Source organism: Oncorhynchus clarkii, chromosome 17 (genome assembly GCF_045791955.1).
Source record: "Oncorhynchus clarkii lewisi isolate Uvic-CL-2024 chromosome 17, UVic_Ocla_1.0, whole genome shotgun sequence".
NCBI classification, from domain to species: Eukaryota; Metazoa; Chordata; class Actinopteri; order Salmoniformes; family Salmonidae; genus Oncorhynchus; species Oncorhynchus clarkii.
In genome coordinates this window covers 84,333,574-84,352,352 of record NC_092163.1, presented here as the reverse complement: position 1 = coordinate 84,352,352, position 18,779 = coordinate 84,333,574, and the positions used below count along the sequence as shown (strand labels likewise).

The following is an 18,779-nucleotide window of genomic DNA, read 5'->3' as shown; positions in this document are numbered from 1 at the left end:
TAGTGTACTGCAATGTACTGCAGTGTACTGTACTGTAGTGTACTATAGAACCTTGGTGTGACATCCTGTCGTTCTCTGCAAACATCAAAGCACTGACTCACTCCTGCAGGTTAATGCTCTACAACATCCGTAGAGTACGACCCTACCTCACACAGGAAGAGGAACATCCGTAGAGCAGGACCCTACATCACACAGGAAGAGGAACATCTGTAGAGTACGACCCTACCTCACACAGGAAGAGGAACATCCGTAGAGTACGACCCTACCTCACACAGGAAGAGGAACATCCGTAGAGTACGACCCTAACTCACACAGGAAGAGGAACATCCATAGAGTACGACCCTACCTCACACAGGAAGAGGAACATCTGTAGAGTACGACCCTACCTCACACAGGAAGAGGAACATCCGTAGAGTACGACCCTACCTCACACAGGAAGAGGAACATCCGTAGAGTACGACCCTACCTCACACAGGAAGAGGAACATCCGTAGAGTACGACCCTACCTCACACAGGAAGAGGAACATCCGTAGAGTATGACTAAACCTCAACAAAGGAAGAGGAACATCCATAGAGTACGACCCTACCTCACACAGGAAGAGGAACATCCGTAGAGTACGACCCTACCTCACACAGGAAGAGGAACATCCGTAGAGTACAACCCTACCTCACAAAGGAAGAGGAACATCCGTAGAGTACGACCCTACCTCACACAGGAAGAGGAACATCCGTAGAGTACGACCCTACCTCACACAGGAAGAGGAACATCTGTAGAGTACGACCCTACCTCACACAGGAAGAGAAACATCCGTAGAGTACGACCCTACCTCACACAGGAAGAGGAACATCCATAGAGTACGATTCTACCTCACACAGGAAGAGGAACATCCGTAGAGTACGACCCTACCTCGCACAGGAAGAGGAACATCCGTAGAGTACGACCCTACCTCACACAGGAAGAGGAACATCCGTAGAGTACGACTAAACCTCACAAAGGAAGAGGAACATCCATAGAGTACGACCCTACCTCACACAGGAATAAGAACATCCGTAGAGTACGACCCTGCCTCACACAGGAAGAGGAACATCCATAGTGTACGACCCTACCTCACACAGGAAGAGGAACATCCATAGAGTACGACCCTACCTCACACGGGAAGAGCAACATCCGTAGAGTACGACCCTGCCTCACACAGGAAGAGGAACATCCGTAGAGTAGGACCCTACCTCACACAGGAAGAGAAACATCAGTAGAGTACGACCCTACCTCACACAGAAAGAGGAACATCCGTAGAGTACGACCCTACCTCACACAGGAAGAGGAACATCCGTAGAGTACGACCCTATCTCACACAGGAAGAGGAACATCCGTAGAGTACGACCCTACCTCACACAGGAAGAGGAACATCCGTAGAGTAGGACCCTACCTCACACAGGAAGAGGAATATCCTTAGAGTACGACCTTTCCTCACACAGGAAGTGGAGCAGGTTCTAATCCAGGTACTTGTTATCTCCCGTCTGGACTACTGCAACTCTCTGTTGGCTGGGCTCCCCGCTTGTCCCATACAACCCCTGCAATTTATCCAGAATCCTATGTGACCCCACTCTTCCTCACAATCCACTGGCTTCCAATCGAAGATTGCATCATCTTCAAGACAACGGTACTTGCCTGCGGAGCGTCAAGAGGAACTGCTCCTCCCTACCCTTCAGCCTATGCTCAAACCCTACATCTCAACCTGAGCACTCCGTTCCGCCACGGGTCTTTTGGCCCTCCCACCCCTCCCACTCAGCCCAGTCAAAGCATTTCCCTGTCCTGGCACCCCAATGGTGGAACCAGCTTCCCCCTGAAGCTAGGACAGCAGAGTCCCTGCCCATCTTCAGAAAACATCCAAAACTCTACCTCTCTGAAGAGTATCTTAAATAACTTTCACGGTTCCCAGACGTACAAGTAACTACGTTGTGTCCTGGTCTCAGTGTCTCCGTATCCCAGGCTGATAGTTCAGTCGGTTCTCAGAACGTACAAGTAACTACGTCGTGTCCTGGTCTCAGTGTCTCCGTATCCCAGGCTGTTCCCAGACGTACAGTCGGTTCCCAGACGTACAAGTCTTACCGGCAGTACTCCAGCCCTCCTAGCGTAAGATTTAAATACCACTTCCCTATAAAGTGCACTACTTTGGGCTCCATAGGTGTGTAGAAACTGAACATATAGGGCTCTTCCTCCTCTATATAGGCAATATTGTAGAACCTCTCTAAGTAACCCGTTATTTAAATAGACCAGTGTGTTTCTGCATTGCATCACATGAATCATTCCCTCCCCATCCACACACACAGCAACTGATGCCCTTCGTCACAGCAGTGTGTGTGTGTGTGTGTGTGTGTGTGTGTGTGTGTGTGTGTGTGTGTGTGTGTGTGTGTGTGTGTGTGTGTGTGTGTGTGTGTGTGTGTGTGTGTGTGTGTGTGTGTGTGTGTGTGTGTGTGTGTGTGTGTGTGTGTGTGTGTGTGTCTGTCTGTGTGTGTGTCTGTGTGTGTGTAAGTGTTTCAATACCTTCTAACAGCAGCATTTACTCACTGTCTCAAGTCCCAAACTGAACTTCATTCCTATTTAGACCCTTTTGACCAGAGCCTTATGGGACCTACAATATAATTGGAAAAGGGACATAGACACCATGTCCTTCAACAAAGGGACGTCCTGTTTCCAACTTTCTTCTGATGTCCTCCCCTCCTCTCTCCTATCCTCTCCCCTCCTCTCTCCTGTCCTCTCCCCTACACTCTGCTGTCCTCTCCCCTCCTCTCTCCTGTCCTCTCCCCTCCTCTCTCCTATCCTCTCCCCTCCTCTCTCCTGTCCTCTCCCCTCCTCTCTCCTGTCCTCTCCCGTCCTCTCTGCTGTCCTCTCCCCTCCTCTCTCCTGTCCTCTCCCCTCCTCTCTCCTGTCCTCTCCCCTCCTCTCTCTCCTCCTCTCTCCTGTCCTCTCCCCTCCTCTCTCATGTCCTCTCCCCTCCTCTCTCTCCTCCTCTCTCATGTCCTCTCCCCTCCTCTCTCTCCTCCTCTCTCCTGTCCTCTCCCCTCCTCTCTCATGTCCTCTCCCCTCCTCTCTCCTGTCCTCTCCCGTCCTCTCTGCTGTCCTCTCCCCTCCTCTCTCCTGTCCTCCCCCCTCCTCTCTCCTATCCTCTCCCCTCCTCTCTCCTGTCCTCTCCCCTCCTCTCTCCTGTCCTCTCCCGTCCTCTCTGCTGTCCTCTCCCCTCCTCTCTCCTGTCCTCTCCCCTCCTCTCTCCTGTCCTCTCCCCTCCTCTCTCCTGTCCTCTCCCCTCCTCTCTCTCCTCCTCTCTCCTGTCCTCTCCCCTCCTCTCTCATGTCCTCTCCTGTTCTCTCCCCTCCTCTCTCCTGTCCTCTCCCCTCCTCTCTCCTGTCCTCTCCCCTCCTCTCTCCTGTCATCTCCCCTCCTCTCTGCTGTCCTCTCCCCTCCTCTCTGCTGTCCTCTCCTCCCCTCCTCTCTCCTGTCCTCTCCCCTCCTCTCTGCTGTCCTCTCCCCTCCTCTCTGCTGTCCTCTCCCCTCCTCTCTTGTACCCTCCCCTGCTCTCTGCTGTCCTCTCCTCCCCTCCTCTCTCCTGTCCTCTTCTCCTGTCCTCTCCCCTCCTCTCTCCTGTCCTCTCCCCTCCTCTCTCCTGTCCTCTCCTCTCCTTTATCCTCTCGCTTCATTTCTTGTCCTCTCCCTTCTTCTCCTCTCTGACTCCATCCCAATATAATAGAATTATAAATATTAGCAGCAGAGAGAGAAAATAGTGAGCTGGTTAATAAAATATGAAGCATGTATTAAAATCTACATCATCATTAGGTCACCACCTCTTCTCCCCCTTCCCCCTCTCCTCTCCACTCCCCCTCCTCTCCTCTCCATCGCCTCCTACTCCCCAACACTTCCTATCCTCCCATCCGCCTCCTCCACTCCTCCGCCCCCTCCTCTCCACCGCCTCCCCAACACTTCCTCTCCTCTTCTCCCCTTCACTGCCCCTCCACGCCCCCCCTTCTTCTCTGGAAGAGAGAGATGGAAGAGAGAGGTATGGAAGAAAGGAGTGGGGGGGAGAGAGATGGAAGAGAGAGATGAAAGAGAGAGGTATGGAAGAGAGAGATGGAAGAGAGAGGTATGGAAGAGAGGAGTGGGGGAGCGAGGGATGGAGAGAGGGATGGTGCAGTGACTTCCTTACCAACTCACCATAGCCACTGCCCAAGCATGAAGAGGGGTCATTTAGGACACATACTGTCACGATCGCTGTCGTCATGGAAATGACCGGACCAAGGTGCAGCATGGTGAGCGTACATTTCTTTTATTGATAAATGTAGGCAACAAGGAACAAGGAAACGACCGTGAAGCTTACTTAGGCTATAATGCCACTAACAAAGACAACTACCCACAAATACAAAAGGAAAAATGGCGGCCTAAGTATGATTACCAATCAGAGACAACGATCTGTCCCTGATTGAGAACCATACCCGGCCAAAACATAGAAGCAAAGAACATAGAGTTTCCCACCCAAGTCACACCCTGACCAACCGAGAGAGAATAAAAAGATCTCTACTGATCTCTACCCCCCTCCCAAAGGTGCGGACTCTGGCCGCAAACCTGACACTATAGGGGAGGGTCCGGGTGGGCATCTATCCGTGACACATACAGTCCACATTTGAAGTTCCCAAAAGTCAAACGGCCAAAACATTCAATGAGATCCAGGGATATGGTGCAAAAAATATATTTAAAAAAATAAGCTTATATGTAACAAAAAATGTTCTCCAGTCAACTTAAGGCATAGATTACTTGACATGAAAAGACATAATATGGTCAGAATGTACCTAAAACACTGGGCACGAAGGGGACCCAAAAACGAAGGTGCACAAATAAAAAGGAATATCTCAATCAGGTAAATATCATAAAGGTACAAACCTCATATTTCATCATATATACAGTTGAACAACTCCCTCACAGTACACAGAGCCGGTCAGACACACACAGCAAGCATGTGGGCAGCTCTGGAGACAGAGAACACACATGATGGATGGATGGATGGATGGATGGATGGATGGATGGATGGATGGATGGGTGGATGGATGGATGGATGGGTGGATGGATGGATGGATGGGTGGATGGATGGATGGATGGATGGATGGATAGATGGATGGATGTCATGGATGGATAGACTGACTGACAGATTTTTGTGTCATTAAAGGGTCTTGAATCTTACAGATGTCCAACCTACAGTTGAAGTCGGAAGTTTAGATCTTAGCCAAATACATTTAAACTCAGTTTTTCAAAATTCCTGACATTTAATCCTAGTAAAAATTCCCTGACCTAGGTCAATTAGGATCACCACTTTATTTTAAGAATATGAAATGTCAGAATAATAGTCGAGATAATTATTTATTTCAGCTTTTATTTATTTCACCACATTCCCAGTGGGTCAGAAGTTTACATGCACTCAATTAGTATTTGGTAGCATTGCCTTTAAATTGTTTAACTTGGGTCAAACATTTTGGGTAGCCTTCCACAAGCTTCCCACAATAAGTTGAGTGAATTTTGGCCCATTCCTCCTGACAGAGGAGGTGTAACTGAGTCAGGTTTGTAGGCCTCCTTGCTCACACAAGCTTTTTGAGTTCTGCCCATACATTTTCAATAGGATTGAGGTCAGGGCTTTGTGATGGCCACTCCAATACCTTGACTTTGTTGTCCTTAAGCCATTTTGCCACAACTTTGGAAGTATGCTTGGGATCATTGTCCATTTGGAAGACCCATTTGTGACCAAGCTTTAACTTCCTGACTGATGTCTTGAGATGTTTCTTCAATATATCCGCATAATTTTCCTACCTCATGATTTCATCTATTTTATGAAGTGCACCAGTCCATTATGGCCAAACAGTTCTACAGTTCTACTTTTTCTCCAAAAAGTATGATCTTTGTCCCCATGTGCAGTTGCAAACCATAGTGTGGCTTTTTTATGGTGGTTTTGGAGCAGTGGCTTCTTCCTTGCTGAGCAGCCTTTCAGGTTATGTCGATATAGGACTTGTTTTACTGTGGATATAGATACTTTTGTACCTGTTTCCTTCAGCATCTTCACAAGGTCCTTTGCTGTTGTTCTTGGATTGATTTGCACTTTTCTCACCAAAGTGTGTTCATCTCTAGGAGACAGAATGCGTCTCCTTCCTCAGCGGTATGACGGCTGCGTGGTCCCATAGTGTTTATACTTGTGTACTATTGTTTGTACAGATGAACGTGTACCTTCAGGCGTTTGGAAATTGCCCCCAAGGACGTCAAGCAAATAGGCACTGAGTTTGAAGGTAGGCCTTGAAATACATCCACAGGTACACCTCCAATTGACTCGAATAATGTCAATTAGCCTATCAGAAGCTTCTAAGGCCATGACATCATTTTCTGGAATTTTCCAAGCTGTTTAAAGGCACATTCAACTAGTGTATGTAAACTTCTGACCCACTGGAATTGTGATACAGTGAATTATAAGTTAAATTATTTGTCTGTAAACAATTGTTGGAAAAATGACTTGTGTCATGCACAAAGTAGATGTCCTAACCAACTTGCCAAAACTATAGAATTTTGTGGAGTGGTTGAAAAACGAGTTTTAATGACTCCCACTTAAGTGTATGTAAACTTCCGACTTCAACTGTATGTACACACACATACATGGAGCTCTGTATGTTCTGTCTTTTATACAATATGTCTAAATAGGCTCTAATGGATGGAGAGAGGGATAGAGAGCGGGATGGAGGAGAGAGGGATAGAGGAGAGAGGGATGGAGGAGAAAAGGATAGAGGAGAGAGAAATAGAGGAGAGAGGAATGGAGAGAGGGATAGAGGAGAAAGGGACGGAGGAGAAAGGGACGGAGGAGAGAGGGACGAAGCGGAGAGGGACGGAGCGGAGGAGGGATGGACGGAGGAGAGGGCTGGAGGAGGGATGGAGGAGAAAGAGACAGAGGAGAGAGGGATAGAGGGATAGAGGAGAGAGGGATGGAGGAGAGAGGGACGGAGGAGGGAGGGACGGAGGAGGGAGGGACAGAGGAGAGAGGGACGGAGGAGAGAGGGACGGAGGAGAGAGGGACGGAGGAGAGAGGGATGGAGGAGAGAGGGATAGAGGAGAGAGGGATAGAGGAGAGAGGGATAGAGAAGAGAGGGGGGAGGAGAGAGGGACGGTGGAGAGAGGGACGGAGGAGAGAGAAATAGAAGAGAGGTACGGAGGAGAGAGGGGGAGGAGAGAGGGCCGGTGGAGAGAGGGACGGTGGAGAGAGGGACGGAGGAGGGATGGAGGAGAGAGGAATAGAGGAGAGAGGGATAGAGGAGAGAGGGGGGAGGAGAGGGGGACGGTGGAGAGAGGGCTGGAGGAGAGAGGGACAATCACTGACAGTGTCACCAGCTAAACACCCCCAAAACATCACACCTCCTCCTCCATGCTTCAAGGTGGGAACCACACATGCGGAGATCATCCGTTCACCTACTCTGTGTCTCATAAAGACACGGCAGGTGGAACCAAAAATCTCAAATTTGGACTCATCAGACCAAAGGAAAGATTTCCACCTGTCTAATCCCCTCCACCTGTCTAATCCCCTCCACCTGTCTAATCCCCTCCACCTGTCTAATCCCCTCCACCTGTCTAATCCCCTCCACTTTCTAATCCCCTCCACCTGTCTAATCCCCTCCACCTGTCTAATCCCCTCCACCTGTCTAATCCCCTCCACCTGTCTAATCCCCTCCACCTGTCTAATCCCCTCCACCTGTCTAATCCCCTCCACCTGTCTAATCCCCTCCACCTGTCTAATCCCCTCCACCTGTCTAATCCCCTCCACCTGTCTAATCCCCTCCACCTGTCTAATCCCCTCCACCTGTCTAATCCCCTCCACCTGTCTAATCCCCTCCACCTGTCTAATCCCCTCCACTTGTCTAATCCCCTCCACCTGTCTAATCCCCTCCACCTGTCTAATCCCCTCCACCTGTCTAATCCCCTCCACCTGTCTAATCCCCTACACCTGTCTAATCCCCTCCACCTGTCTAATCCCCTCCACCTGTCTAATCCCCTCCACCTGTCTAATCCCCTCCACCTGTCTAATCCCCTCCACTTGTCTAATCCCCTCCACCTGTCTAATCCCCTCCACCTGTCTAATCCCCTCCACTGTCTAATCCCCTCCACCTGTCTAATCCCCTCCACCTAATCCCCTCCACCTGTCTAATCCCCTCCACCTGTCTAATCCCCTACCTGTCTAATCCCCTCCACCTGTCTAATCCCCTCACCTGTCTAATCCCCTCCACCTGTCTAATCCCCTCCACCTGTCTAATCCCCTCCACCTGTCTAATCCCCTCCACCTGTCTAATCCCCTCCACCTGTCTAATCCCCTCCACTGTCTAATCCCCTCCACCTGTCTAATCCCCTCCCTGTCTAATCCCCTCCACCTGTCTAATCCCCTCCACCTGTCTAATCCCCCTCCATCTGTCTAATCCCCTCCACCTGTCTAATCCCCTCCACCTGTCTAATCCCCTCCACCTGTCTAATCCCCTCCACCTGTCTAATCCCCTCCACCTGTCTAATCCCCCTCCACCTGTCTAATCCCCTACACCGGTCTAATCCCCTCCACCTGTCAAGTCCCTTCTTCTTATTGGTGTCCTTTAGTAGTGGTTTCTTTGCAGCAATTCGACCATTGAAGGCCTGAATCACACAGTCTCCTTTGAACAGTTGATGTTGAGATGTGTCTGTTACTTGAACTCTGAAGCATTTATTTGGGCTGCAATCTGAGGTGCAGTTAACTCTAATAAACTTATCCTCTGAAGCAGAGGTAACTCTGGGTCTTCCTTTCCTGTGGCGGTCCTCATAAGAGACAGTTTCAGCATAGCGCTTGATGGTTTTTGCAACTGCACTTGAATAAGCTTTCAAAGTTCTTCAAATTTTCTTGACTGACCTTCATATCTTAAAGTAATGATGGACAGTTGTTTCTCTTTGCTTATTTGAGCTGGGTTTTTTTTGTTTTTTTAATTTCACCTTTATTTAACTCATGTGAAGGCCAAATTACAGAGGAGGAACTTATTGATACAATTAAAGCCTCCATGGCTGGATGTCATACCAGCTGAGGTTTACCAAACCTTTTTTATATACTCAGAGGATCATTATTAGCATGTTTAACCACTCCTTTATAAAATGGTAGATTATCAGACACGCAACAAGAAGGTAGGGTTTGCGGGGAATAATAATAAAGGTATATTCTTTTAAAAAGTATGTATGTCTATATAGGTATGTGTATGTATATATGTGTATATGTATGCATGTGTGTATGGATATATATATATATTTACCCCAAAATATATGGGGGATTGGAAATGATGCAGACAATTACATTGATGGAACCAAAAAATCTTTCCGCAATATTTAGCTGATCCCTTTTAGTGGAAAAAAAACATACAGTAGAACAAAAGAAAACAAAAGTCTACATACAGTGAATGAGGTAAGATAAGGAAGTTGAGGCAATAAATAGGCCATGGTGGCGAAGTAATTACAAAATAGCAATTAAACACTGGCATGGTAGGATGTACAGAAATTGAATGTGCAAGTAGAAATACTGGGGTGCAAAGGAGCAAGATAAATAAATAAATACAGTATGGGGATGAGGTAGATGGCCCATCTGTGTACAGGTGCAGTGATCTGTGAGCTGCTCTGACAGCTGGTGCTTAAAGCTAGTGAGGGAGATATGAGTCTCCAGCTTCAGTGATTTTTGCAGTTCGTTCCAGTCATTGGCAGCAGATAACTAGATGGAAAGGTGACCAAATGAGGAATTGGCTTTGGGGGTGACCAGTGAGATATACCTGCTGGAGCACGTGCTACGGGTGGGTGATGCTATGGTGACCAGTGAGCTGAGATAAGGCTTGGCTTTACCTAGCAGAGACTTGTAGATGACCTGTAGCCAGTGGGTTTGGAGACGAGTATGAAGCGAGGGCCAGCCAACGAGAGCATACAGGTCGCAGTGGTGGGTAGTATATGGGGCTTTGGTGACAAAACGGATGGCACTGTGATAGACTGCATCCAATTTGTTGAGTAGAATGTTGGAGGCTATTTTATAGGTGACATCGCCGAAGTCGAGGATCGGTAGGATGGTCAGTTTTATGAGGGTATGTTTGGCAGCATGAGTGAAGGATGCTTTGTTGCGAAATAAGAAGCCAATTCTAGATTTAACTTTCGATTGGAATGTTTGATGTGAGTCTGGAACGAGAGTTGACAGTCTAACCAGACCCCTAGGTATTTGTAGTTGTCCCCATATTCTAAGTCAGAACCGTCCAGTGTAGTGATGCTGGACGGGTGGACAGGTGCAGGCAGCGATTGGTTGAAGAGCATGCATTTATTTTTTTCTTGCATTTAAGAACAGTTGGAGGCCACAGAAGGAGAGTTGTATGGCATTGAAGCTCGTCTGGAGGTTAGTTAACACAGTGTCCCCAGTGTTCTTGCCATTATATGTGACCCGATTCAGGAAACTAGGCGTATGGCGCAAGTCACGACTTCACAGGAGAGCCGTTTGAACATTAACTATTTTTTTATCAAAATGCATTTTTTTTGCCAGAAATGCTCAAACATGTGAACTTTCATGTGCTTTAAAATCAAACTTGTATGCCATTTGTTAAATTACAAGCCTAGTTGGTTTAGCAACAGAAAAAGAGGGGGCAACCTTCCCGCTAGCCATAATTGGCTAAGATAATGAGTGGGCTGGACATGCTGAGAGATGAGTTTGGATTGGTCTGCCATAGAGCACACGTCTATCTATTGGAGCTGGTCAGTATGTCTAGGTTATCATGTCGAACGCAGCTTTTCTAGAAATGTATTGCATAGTAAAACTGTATAAACCTAATGTCAAGTTAAAGTGTACGGTTAGCTAGTTAACGTTAGCTGGCTGGCTCGCTAGCTAACGTTATGTGTATGTTCTCCACTTTCTGGAGGACCGAATTTTAAAATCAGTGGAATTCGAGTATGATATTTATTTATTATTTTTATTTATTTCACCTTTATTTAACCAGGTAGGCTAGTTGAGAACAAGTTCTCATTTGCAACTGCGACCTGGCCAAGATAAAGCAAAGCAATGTGAACAGACAACACAGAGTTACACATGGAGTAAACAATTAACAAGTCAATAACACAGTGGAAAAAAAGGGGAGTCTATATACATTGTGTGCAAAAGGCATGAGGAGGTAGGCGAATAATTACAATTTTGCAGATTAACACTGGAGTGATAAATTATCAGATGGTCATGTACAGGTAGAGATACTGGTGTGCAAAAGAGCAGAAAAGTAAATAAATAAAAACAGTATGGGGATGAGGTAGGTAAATTGGGTGGGCTATTTACCGATAGACTATGTACAGCTGCAGCGATCGGTTAGCTGCTCAGATAGCAGATGTTTGAAATTGGTGAGGGAGATAAAAGTCTCCAACTTCAGCGATTTTTGCAATTCGTTCCAGTCACAGGCAGCAGAGAACTGGAACGAAAGGCGGCCAAATGAGGTGTTGGCTTTAGGGATGATCAGTGAGATACACCTGCTGGAGCGCGTGCTACGGGTGAGCGCGTGCTACGGGATGATAGCTAAGGAGATGGAGAAAACACCAGTCTGGATTACATTGTCAAACTAAGGGAAACCATGCATGGCATCAGACAGGAGACGCATCCAATCATGATTTGTACTGGTAAGATAGTGTCATGACTGTCCTGCTCGGCTCAGGTTACCAATGACCACAATCCTGCAGAGAGATTTCATCCCCACCAGAGGAGAAGGGATCTCAAGGGATGTGGGGGTTTTATGACCCCTCACGCCCATGGTAAATCTTAGGCAACAGACAAAATTCCTTTGTCCTGTTACTATGGAGAACCAGCCTCAGAACATTAAACATGAAATAAAGGGACTTTGGAACAATGGTTTCCGTCAGCCACAATGGTGGTCATGACGATAGATGGAATATGAAAATGTATGTCATTTTTGTTTTGTTATTAAAGGTTAATAGATGACGTTATTACGAAAACATTTAAGAGTTTTAAGAGTTTTCCTAGTATATGCTTGATGCTTATACATTGTACGTTGTGTGGAAAATGTCCAAATCAAAGATAATGTTTTGGTAAAGATTAAATGTGAAGTTAGTTGTCTAAAATCGGATTTGAGTCAAATCTGGTATGCACAGAGAATTGCCCTAAAGGCGGTTACGCCCACTTCTGACCCGAGGGTATAAGACATTCGAGTTAAGAATTAACATAGCAGACTAAGTGACCCGAGCTGCAGCCAAGGTCTAAAAAGTCAACGAACCCAAAACGCAACACAAGGTTGAAGACAAAGAAATATGTTTTCTACCCAAGCTACGGATGAGTAGCTGTGTCTAAGTGGGTGAATTCAAGCCAGACTGGTCTCCAAGCCACCTGGCCTCCACTCCCCATCCAATTGTGGTATCTACGCTGTTTCATTCCTACGCTGTGAGCTCTGAGCAACAGAGCTGTCTGTCCTCAGAAGACCCCTTTCAGAGCAAGGGCGAGGAATCAGACCACTAAGCCAAAAGGACACTAGGGCTATGTTCTGTATACCACCCCTACCTTGTCACAACACAACTGATTTGCTCAAACGTATTAAGAATGAAAGAAATTGCACAAATTAACTTTTGACAAGGCACACCTGTTAATTGAAATGCATTCCAGGTGACTACCTCATGAAGCTGGTTGAGACAATGCCAAGAGTGTGCAAAGCTGTCACCGAGGCAAAGGGTGGCTACTTTGAAGAATATCAAATATAAAATATATTTTGATTTGTTTAACACTTTTAAGGTTACTACATGATTCCATATGTGTTATTTCATCATTTTGATGTCTTCACTATTATTCTACAATGTAGAAAATAGTAAAAAATAAAGAAAAACCTTTGAATGAGTAGGTGTATCCAAGCTTTTGACTGGTACTATATATATATATATATAGTGACATTTAGTAGTGTTACTAGTTCAACTGGGGACCTACTGTATCAGCTGGTCCCCAGTTGTACTGTTGCTCTATAGCAAAACACTGAGCTGTTAACACTATTCTATTACTACACCACCTGGGAGCTGTGTGTGTGTTTAGTTTAAATAAGAGTACAATAGTCTGGAACAACTGTCAGGGACAGGAAATGAAAACATATCACAATATGTTTGATTGAGTCCCCTTTCTGTTACTCTACTGGATCATGCGTTCTGCTCAATTTTCTTTATTTAATGAGGCAAGTCAGTTAAGAACAAATTCTTATTTTCAATGACAGTCTAGGAACAGTGGGTTAACTGCCTTGTTCAGGGGTAGAATGACAGATTTTTACCTTGTCAGCTCGGGGATTCGATATAGCAACCTTTCGGTTACTGGCCCAACGCTCTAACCACTAGGCTACCTGCCGCCCAAATACGCTCCCTATACTCTTATGGTATGTTCAGCTCTTCACAGGTTCTGTTGTCACTGAATTGACTGGAATTTAAATATAATTGGCCCAAACCCTGGTTTCATTTGACCTCAGATGTTGATGCTGCCACCACCTTGCTTCACCGTAGGGATGGTGCCAGGTTTCCTCCAGATATGAGGTTGGCATTCAGGCCAAAGAGTTCCATCTTGGTTTCATCAGACCAGAGAATCTTGTTTCTGCGGTCTGCGAGTCCTTTGGATGCCTTTTGGCAAACTCCAAGCAGACTGTTATATGCCTTTTACTGAGGAGTGGCTTCCGTCTTGCCACTTTACCACAAAGGCCTGATTTGTGGACTGCCGCAGAGATGGTTGTCCTTCTAGAAGGTTCTCCCATTTCCACAGAGGAACTCTGGAGCTCTGTCAGAGTGACCATCATCCCTTTCCCTGTGATATCTCAGTTTGGTGCGAAAAGCTCTAGGAAGAGTCTTGGTGGTTCCAAACTTCTTCCATTTAAGAATGATGGAGGCCACTGTGTTCTTGGGGAGCTTCAATGCTGCAGAAATGTTTTGGTACCCTTCCCCAGATCTGTGCCTCGACACAATCCTGTCTCAGAGCGCTACGGACAATTCCTTCGACCTCATGGCTTGTTTTTTTTGCTCTGACATGCACTGTCAACTGTGAGACCTTATATAGACAGTTTCGTGCCTTTCCAAATCATGTCCAAATCAATTGAATTTACCACAGGTGCACTCCAATCAAGTTGTAGAAACATCTCAAGGATGATCAATGGAAACAGGATGCACCTGAGCTCAATTTCAAGTATCATAGCAAAGGGTCTGAATACTTATGAAAATAAGTTATTTCAGTTTTGCTAACATTTCTAAAAACCTGTTTTCACTTTGTCATTATGGGGTATTGTGTGTAGATTGATGAAGAAAATAAACAATTTAATACATTTTTGAATAAGGCAATAATGCAACAAAATGTGAAAAGGGGGAATGGGTCTGAATACTTTCCGAATGCACTGTATATTAAAACAAGTATCTATAGGTTATATGCTGTAATGGCCTAAACAATCCCCACAAAATCCTGGAGGGACTGTCTTTTCCACAGTCGTTTTCTGCTCTCTCATGCAAACACTCCAATACATTACTAGGCTCCTGTATTCACAGCTTGTCTGTGGAGGCTTGTATAGCCTATAGTTTATATAAATAACACGTTACTATTCATGGCTAATAATGCATGTTTTTCAGGAAAAAATGAATGTATTTATGAGGCTACATTTGTTTTATACGAAATTCAAACGCACTCCCATGGATGATCACGATTGATGTTCGCAGTGTGCCGCGGACGCCGTCACTCAACCCGGAGGGGAAAAACACAACTCATGTTGCAACACACAGCCTACATCCAACACAACACGGCCAGGATATTCTGAAATGTAGAATCAGGGACGGACTACTATAGAAATCAGACAGACAAGCCGTGATGAGTGATAGTCACCAACCTGCTGCAGTACGCTGTGCTCCGGTAGCTCCGGCGGCACGAGGTTCCACGATGATGCTGCTCGGGTCGCTGTGAGATCTGACTCTCTGCAGCATGCAGGACTCCTCCAGCACATTCGAGGTAGCCATGGAGATGAAGACAGACTACAGACTACAGACTGGAGACAGGCAGGCTAAAACGGTCGGGAAAGAAAATACAATATTGAGGATGTTCTCAGCGTCGGAGAGATACAAGGTCACCACGAGCAGAACATCCAGCGGTAGTCGGTAATGGGTAGTAACGGATAATTAATTCGGTTTGACAACCAACCACATCTTCGTTGAGTAGGCGACCCGAGAGGCAACGGGAAGAAGATAATATACCCATCAGTGACGCGTCTCTCTCTCTCCGTCCCCCTCTCTCTGTCCACCTCTAGCTATCTCCCTCTCTGCGTGAGCATGTGTGCCAACGTAGAGGAGAGGGATGGTGTTCGTAGGATACAGTGACATGTTTGTCTGATATTATGGCAAAATTCATATAAAATGCGACCTTTTTTTAAATTTTAGCTGAGCTCATACAAGATTAAGGACATTAAAGGGGCAATCTGCGAATGATTTATATATTTGCCCATTAATTATATATACCCATGGATTCTTGAAGAATGTAATTTATACATGCCACGTGAGTTTAGTTCAACTGTTGTACCCCATCAGAACGCAAAAACAATCAGCTTGTTTTACCCCATGGTTTATAAACAATACAATTGTAAACACAGGCAGGTAGCCTTAAGGCATGGTTAAAACTATGTCTATCATTGACAGTCATTCATGGCATCCATAGCTCTGTCTTTGAGTTTGATAAAGTTGGTTATCTCTCCAACCCTTTCCCTAAACTATTACCAAAACAGCTGCTTTGAACTGCAGATTGCCCCTTTAAGGATAGGGCTGGTTTCCCTGACATAGATTAGGCCTAAAGTTAGTCCTGGGCTAAAAAAACTAGATTATCTTTGGGGACAAACAGAATTGTTCACTGACATACAACACTCCATCTCCATCATGACAATATGAGCATCCCAAATGGCACCCTATTCCCAATATAATGCACTACGGTTGACCAGAGCCCTATTCCCTATATAGTGCACTACGATTGCCCAGAGCCCTATTCCCTAGATAGTGCACTACTGTTGCCCAGAGCCCTATTCCCTATATAGAACACTACTGTTGACCAGAGCCCTATTCCCTATATAGAACACTACTGTTGACCAGAGCCCTATTCCATATATAGAACACTACTGTTGACCAGAGCCCTATTCCCTATATAGAACACTACTGTTGACCAGAGCCCTGTTCCCTATATAGAACACTACTGTTGACCAGAGCCCTATTCCCTACATAGTGCACTACTGTTGACCAGAGCCCTATATAGAACACTACTGTTGACCAGAGCCCTGTGAGAATAGGATGCCATTTGGGATGCTCACATTATCAGATGCTGTTGTAGTCTACATCACGTGTCAAACTCATTCCGCGGAGGGCCGAGCGTCTACTGGTTCGCTAAGTAATAAACAACTCCCCTCACCTGGTTGTCTACGTCTTAATTGAAAGGGAAAAAACTAAAACCTGCAGACACTCGACCCTTCGTGGAATGAGTTTGACTCCCCTGTTCCACACTGTACAAAAATATAAACACAACATGTAAAGTGTTGGTCCCATGTTTCATGAGCTGAAATAAAAGATCCCTGAAATGTTCCATACGCCCAAAAAGCGCATTTCTCTCAAACTTTGTTTACATCCCTGTTAGTGAGCATTTATCTTTTGCCAAGATAATCCATTCACCCGACAGGTATATCAAGAAGCTGATTAAACAGCATGATCATTACACAGGTGCACCTTGTGCTGGGGACAATAAAAGGCCACTCTAAAATGTGCAGTTTTGTCACACAACACAATGCCACAGATGTCTCAAGTTTTGAGGGAGCGCGCATTTGGTATGTTGACTGCAAATCAAATCAAATTTTATTTGTCGCAAACACATGGTTAGCAGATGTTAATGTGAGTGTAGCGAAATGCTTGTGCTTCTAGTTCCGACAATGCAGTAATAACCAACGAGTAATCTAACCTAACAATTCCACAACTACTACCTTATACACAGTGTAAGGGGATAAAGAATATGTACATAAAGATATATGAATGAGTGATGGTACAGAACGGCATAGACAAGATGCAGTAGATGGTATAGAGTACAGTATATACATATGAGATGAGTAATGTAGGGTATATAAACATAAAGTTGCATAGTTTAAAGTGGCTAGTGATACATGTATTACATAAGATGGCAAGATGCAGTAGATGATATAGAGTACAGTATATACATATACATATGGGATGAGTAATGTAGGCTATGTAAACATTATATTAAGTGGCATTATTTAAAGTGTCTCGTGATACATTTATTACATCAATTTCCATTATTAAAGTGGCTGGAGTTGAGTCAGTGTGTTGGCAGCAGCCACTCAATGTTAGTAGCGGCTGTTTAACAGTCTGATGGCCTTGAGATAGAAGCTGTTTAACAGTCTGATGGCCTTGAGATAGAAGCTGTTTAACAGTCTGATGGCCTTGAGATAGAAGCTGTTTAACAGTCTGATGGCCTTGAGATAGAAGCTGTTTACCAGTCTGATGGAGATAGAAGCTGTTTAGCAGTCTGATGGCCTTGAGATAGAAGCTGTTTAACAGTCTGATGGCCTTGAGATAGAAGCTGTTTAACAGTCTCATGGCCTTGAGATAGAAGCTGTTTACCAGTCTGAGGGCCTTGAGATAGAAGCTGTTTCACAGTCTGATGGCCTTTAGATAGAAGCTGTTTACCAGTCTGATGGCCTTGAGATAGAAGCTGTTTAACAGTCTGATGGCCTTGAGATAGAAGCTGTTTAACAGTCTGATGGCCTTGAGATAGAAGCTGTTTAACAGTCTGATGGCCTTGAGATAGAAGCTGTTTACCAGTCTGAGGGCCTTGAGATAGAAGCTGTTTAACAGTCTGATGGCCTTGAGATAGAAGCTGTTTAACAGTCTGAGGGCCTTGAGATAGAAGCTGTTTAACAGTCTGATGGCCTTTAGATAGAAGCTGTTTAACAGTCTGATGGCCTTGAGATAGAAGCTGTTTTTGTCAGTCTCAGGAATGTCCACCAGAGCTGTTGCCAGATAATTGAATGTTCACTTCCCTACCATAAACTGCCTCCAATGTCATTTTAAAGAATTTGGCAGTACGTCCAACTGGCCTCACAACCGCAGACCACGTGTAACCACGCCAACCCAGGACCTCAACCGCAGACCACGTGTAACCACGCCAACCCAGGACCTCCTCAACCGCAGACCACGTGTAACCACGCCAGCCCAGGACCTACACATCTGGCATCTTCTCCTCAGACCACGTGTAACCACACCAGCCCAGGTCCTCCACATCTGGCTTCTTCACCTCAGACCACGTGTGACCACGCCAACCCAGGACCTCCACATCAGGCTTCTTCACCTCAGACCACGTGTAACCACACCAACCCAGGTCCTCCACATCCGGCTTCTTCACCTCAGACCACGGTGTGACCACACCAGCCCAGGACCTCCACATCCGGCTTCTTCTTCTGCAGGATCGTCTGAGGGGGGATGGGAGGGTGTTGAGGAGTATTTGTCTGTAAGAAAGCCCTTTTGTGTGGAAAAACTCATTCTGATTGTCTGGGCCTGGCTCCCCTGCCCAGTCATGTGAAATCTATAGATTAGGGTCTAATGGATTTATTTCAATTGACTCATTTCCTTTTATGAACTGTAACTCAGTAAAATCATTGTTGCATTTATATTTTAAAAAATAATTGAAAAAAATAGTTTATATTTT

At 45.7% G+C, this 18,779-nt stretch overlaps 1 protein-coding gene across 1 annotated transcript in view; it reads right to left on the bottom strand.

Moving 5' to 3' along the window:
- LOC139369527 (phosphatase and actin regulator 3-like) overlaps positions 1-15,049 on the bottom strand; it is a 76,087-nt gene extending 61,038 nt beyond the window's left edge. The window contains exon 1 of the mRNA XM_071108768.1: positions 14,923-15,049. Within this exon, the coding sequence (XP_070964869.1) occupies positions 14,923-15,049 (127 nt within the window). The remainder of the gene's footprint in view (positions 1-14,922) is intronic.
- Between the last annotated feature and the right edge of the window lie 3,730 nt (positions 15,050-18,779).